This window comes from Myotis daubentonii, chromosome 19 (genome assembly GCF_963259705.1).
Source record: "Myotis daubentonii chromosome 19, mMyoDau2.1, whole genome shotgun sequence".
Classification (NCBI taxonomy): domain Eukaryota; kingdom Metazoa; phylum Chordata; class Mammalia; order Chiroptera; family Vespertilionidae; genus Myotis; species Myotis daubentonii.
Window position 1 is genome coordinate 26,482,605 of NC_081858.1, and position 5,056 is coordinate 26,487,660.

At 57.7% G+C, this 5,056-nt stretch overlaps 1 protein-coding gene across 1 annotated transcript; it reads right to left on the minus strand.

Annotated features, from left to right (window-relative positions):
• Positions 1-212: 212 nt before the first annotated feature.
• Positions 213-2,905, minus strand: SELENOM (selenoprotein M). The gene is made up of 5 exons (XM_059676734.1): positions 2,699-2,905; positions 1,444-1,479; positions 1,239-1,273; positions 657-735; positions 213-575 (listed from the first exon to the last, which is right to left on the minus strand). Exons 1-5 carry the CDS (start codon positions 2,816-2,818, stop codon positions 417-419), a joined length of 429 nt encoding a protein of 142 aa, XP_059532717.1. The 5' UTR covers positions 2,819-2,905; the 3' UTR covers positions 213-416.
• Positions 2,906-5,056: the final 2,151 nt, after the last annotated feature.

The window sequence follows — 5,056 nt, forward strand, 5'->3', positions numbered from 1 at the left end:
CCCTGGCTCCGTCTCTGCCTCTTTTTTTTTGGGGGGGGGGGGGGCTTGAATGGATGGAGGGCAGCTCGCCAAGGTGCGCCGATTTGCCCCCGCTGGGAGCTAGGCAGTTGGGGATCCTGCGGTATTTGGGATGGGGGTCTCCTATTCCCCACCCCCCTCCTGTACCCATCCCGCCCCCACCCCCACCCGCAGCAAGGAAGGAGTCGAGTCTCTTAAAACGGAAGGGGATTTAGTGGCGCTGAAGGGGGATCCGTGGGAGGGAATAACGGGGAATTGAGGGGAACCCTCAACTCCATCCCTGCCGGCTCCGGGGCGGGGCTTCGGCCCTCAGCGAGGGAGGGGCTCCCGGGACGCTGAGCGCTTCATTGGGTCCCCAGGGCTCGGGCGGGGGTGGAGGTGGGGGCGCATTCCAGGACCTACAGCTCCCCACGGTCCGGATCGCCTTCGGCGGGCCTCGCCGGCGCCCGCAGGTACTCAGGGGGCACAGGCTCGTCGGGCGACGCCTTGCGGTAGAAGCCGAGCTCCTGCACCAGCGCGTTGATCTCCTCGCGGGTCATGTCGCTCAGTGGGATGCGCTGCGGTGGAGGGACTGGGTCAGCGCGCCCCGCCCGGCTTCCGCCCGCCTCCTCCACGCCCATCGCCTCCCCAGGCCTCACCTCCAGCTCCTCGTGGCGGTGGCCCAGCAGCACGAGCTCAGGGTCGGCCCCAGGCAGATGTTTCAGCACCAGGTTGTGGCTGGAGAGTTAAGGTGGATGGTGGCGGGACAAGGCAGCGACCCCCATGTACACCTGAGGAAAGGAGGGTCCCAAGAAGTGAAGGGCCCTCCTCTCCATTCCTATGTGTGTAGCAGTCAGTCCTCACTGGTCAGTTTCTTTTGTTGTTGTTTTGTGGGTCTGTTTAGTTTTGTTTTGTTGGAAGGGAGAGGGACAGTCAGAGAAATATCGATGTGAGAGAGACACATCGATTGGTTGCCTCCTGCACGCACCCCAACCAAGGCCAGAGAACCTGCAACCAGGTACATGCCCATAATGGAACCAGGGACCCTTCAGTCCGCGGGCTGAGCTGGCGAGGGCATCATTAGATTTCATTTGCCTGCCCAACATGAAGACCACCTCGGAGTTCTCTGGGCAGCCACTGCCCACCAATTTGACTTGTCATCCTATCCGTGAAATTAAGTGGAAGGAGAGTCTCCCAGCTCCCCTCCCCCTCCGCCCTCCCCCAGCACAAAAGAAGGATACTAGAGTGGGATGTCCTGGGTGACGAAGGCCTTCACCTGGGGAGGAACCAGAGCGTCAGACCTCAACCCACTCCAGGTACCAAAGGGGAACCTAAGCCTAGTGACCCAAGCCTCGAGTTCCTCCCCGACCGGGTCACTGGGACCACGTTGCCCACCCCCAAAGGCTCAGGGGAGACAAAACTGGGGATCCCTTCCTTCCAACTCACCTCCTTCAGGCGATTCAGCTGTCATCCACCACAGGACTGGAGGGGGACAACATGAGATAGGTTAGGAGCAGCCTCACACCTGCCCCAACCATGTCCCCGAGGCCACTGCGCAGCCATCGCCCAGGTGCGACAGCCTGTGGATTACCCCTAGAGCAGCAGTTCCCACGGTGTGGAGGTGGAGGCCTCTTGTAGGCAGAAGGGGGAACGCTGTATAGATGGGGAAACTGAGGCCTGGGAATGCCAAGGGAAAAGAGGGCAAGGCCAGAGACCAACCCCAAGGGCACTTACGGGTCTTTGGGACTCTGGCCTGCATGTCTGGCTGACTGTTGACTCACTCCCAGTGCCCAAGAGAAAGAAATTACCACCTACTCCTCTCAGGCAGTAGAGACCTGGGCCTCGCTTTTGGCCCCTTGAGCCTCAGGGTGGGACAGAACAGAAGGAAACAGCTCAGAACTGCCCTGGGCACTCACCAGCCATCTGGTCCCTACCCTGCTGCCAGCAGGGTTGGCCCTCCCTGCCACGTGGGGCCCAGCCCTACAGACCATCTGGTAGCTTCCCCAACGTGGGAGGATGAGAGGGCCCCTCCCTGTGCTCCCTAAAGGTATAGGGACACCTCCCAGCAGGATTCCAGACCCCAGGACCACCCACTGCAGTCCTCCCTCTTCCTCGTATCCCTCCATTTGTCAGAAAGCCAACTAAGGCCCAGAGAGGGGCTGAGATGATTCATGTCACACAGCAAGACAGGGACTCTGGTGGGGAATTTCCTGGCAGGGGTGTGGGGTGGGGAGGGCTGCTGCAGAGTAAGTACTGGTAATGAAGTTCCTAGGCCCCTTCTCTGGCTCCTGCATGGGGGGGGGGGGGGGAGGGGCACCCAGGAAGCCTTCCCTCCCCCAGGCAAAGGGAGAGACCATCAGGAACTGGAGTGGGGGAGGAATTCCAGGAAAAAGTGTATCGATGGAGCTTGGGGGGGGGGGGGGCTCCAGAAGGCAGGTTTGGGGGAGTTACAGGCCAAGAGAAGGGTTAGGGGACAGGGTCAGTGTGTCTGGGACCCACCATATGGTAGGGAGTTGGGGAGGAGTTCGGATTTCTAGGCCGCAAGATCGAGTGTCTCGGGCTTCCACGGTAGGTGCTAGGGCGTCCGGAGGCTTCGGAGTGAGAGGGATGGTCCCGACCCAATGGGGACTTGGGAGTCGGGAGAGTCCTGGGACCTGAACGGGGCGGTGGTTCCCGGGCTGGGGGCCGCAGACGCACTCACCTCCACCCGGGCTCGGGCCAGGCCATGCAGACGGTTCCAGTCGGGCCGGAAGGTGGTGGTAGCGGCCGTGAGTGCCGCCAGAAGCAGCAGCACGGGCGGTGGAGGCAGCGGGAGGCGCATCGGAAAACGCAGGAAGGTAATCCGAAAGCTGGAGGTGCAACGCCCGGCCGCAGCGCCACGTCTGGGCCTGCAGACTAGCTCCGCCCCTGCAGACTAGCCCCGCCCCGCCCGGCCAGGGACCACGCCCCCAGCTCCTGTCCCCGCCCCAGGGCCCGCGGGGGTCCTCTGTCTGGCTCCGGGTGGGGTTCCGGGTCCTCACGGGCCCTCGGGCCTTTACTTTCCTTGTCCTGAGAGTGTCCACCCTCCCTCTGACCCCCGAGGGCCTGGACGCTCGGGCAGGAAGCGGCCAGACAGCACCGCCTCTCGCCTGCAGGGGGCGCGGGCGGGATGCGGACCGACAGGGGAGTTTCTGTCTACTAGGCAGACACGGATTTCAAGAGGAAACTGGAGCCTGGGGAGTCCTGGCTTATGGTGTTTGGTTTTTTTTTTTAATTTCAATTAGGGTTTCAATTCCTAAAGCACACATTGTGGCGATAGGAACATGACGTGCTCTGTAGGAGCTGCGAGGGTAGAAGGGTTTCGGAACAGTCCCTGGCACCGTGCTAGTTTTCATTATTCCATTCCTTATCTCATTAAAGGCCCATGAACTACTTCCTTTTGCAGGTTAGGAAACAGTCTCAGAAAAGGTCAAGCATGATTAAGTTGTGGGTCTGGGATTTGAACCTGAATTGCCTCTGGGCTCATCTCACCAAGCCAAAGAGGACTGGAGCCAAATACCACCTCCCCTCTTCTCGCCTAAGACAGACACAGCAAACTGATCACCGTGCTTTCCCACTGGATCGAGCCTGGGACTCAGAATTCTTCTCAGCGTCAAACCAAGGCTGCCTTAGGATTTTCATGGACCCCCTGGGCATTTTTTTTGCCTTTCTGGGCCCCTTTCTCCACTAAGAAATCATATTAAAAATTGGATTTTACAACTGCTTTGATAAAAAAGAATATAATCCAGGCTGGATTCATTATTACATATTCATTTTTTTCTTCTGATTTTAAAATAAAATTAAAACTATAACATTTTTGCCCTGGCCAGGCGGTTCAGAGCATCCTCTCATACACCAAAAGGTTGTGGGTTGGATTCCTGGTCAGGGCACATACCTAAGTTGCTGGTTCGATCCCCAGTTGGGGCACATACAGGAAGCAACTGATCGATGTTTTTTCTCGCATTGATGTCTCTCTCTCTCTCTCTCTCTCTCCCTCCCTCCCTCTCCCTTCCTCTTTGAAATCAATAAAAATATTCAAAGAAATAAAGACTTCAATGATCATTAAAAAAAGAAAAAACAATGGGCTCCCTCTACACGTGCCCCCCCCCCCCCCACACACACACACATCCCAGCAAGAGCCTCAGAGTGGCTGAAGCCAGAGGCCTCATGGAGCCTGTGGTTTTCTGCTGACAGAACCAAGCCTCAAGGCCCTTTGGGCCACGTCGGTCACTGGCGAGATGCCATCAAACCACTCTCATTGCATTAACCTGGATGCCGTGGACTGCAGGGGCCACAGCCTGGGCTGCAGAGGGTTGACTAGCCAGCCAGTGGAACCAGTGAGAGAGACACTGGCCACAACAGTACCGGGAACATTCTGGCATTGGCAGCCATGGGAGGCTCACGATCTCCCAGAACAATCACTGCTGGTAATCCATTCCCTTATGTGGCAGTTTGTAATCTAGGCCAGCAGACTTCCTCAGAGGGAGCTGGGCTTAGAGTTTAGTCTGTGATGAGGTGAGGCCCAGACCGGATCAGGCTCAGCCCTTAGCCTGGGGTCAGGGTTAGAGCTGAATCTGGAGCAGGAGTCAGGGCTCAGCCAGTGATGATTAGGCTTGGGCCTCACCCTCCAGGATCAAGGCTCAGCCTGTGACTACACTCAGGGCTCAGCTTTTGGCCAGGTTCAATGCACAGGCTGAGGGTACGGGTCAGTGTGTGGCCAGAGCTGTGTGACCCCTGGTCAGGGCTCAGTTTTTGGTCAGGATTCAGTCCATTGATTAGGCTCAGGGCTCAGTTTGTAAACAAGATCAGGACTCAGTCTCCCACCAGTTCCAGGGTTTAGTTCATGACTAGACTTGGAAGTTCAGTCTAAACTTGGGGTTAGGGCTCAGTGTAACGTCAAGGGTTAGTGTAGACTAGGGTTAGAATTCAGTCTGTGACTATGACTCAGTCTTGGGCCAGGATCAGGGCTCCATCTGGATCCAGAATCGAGGTCTCAAGTTGGGATCAGACTTAGTAAGGACTGGATCAGGCTCCATATGTG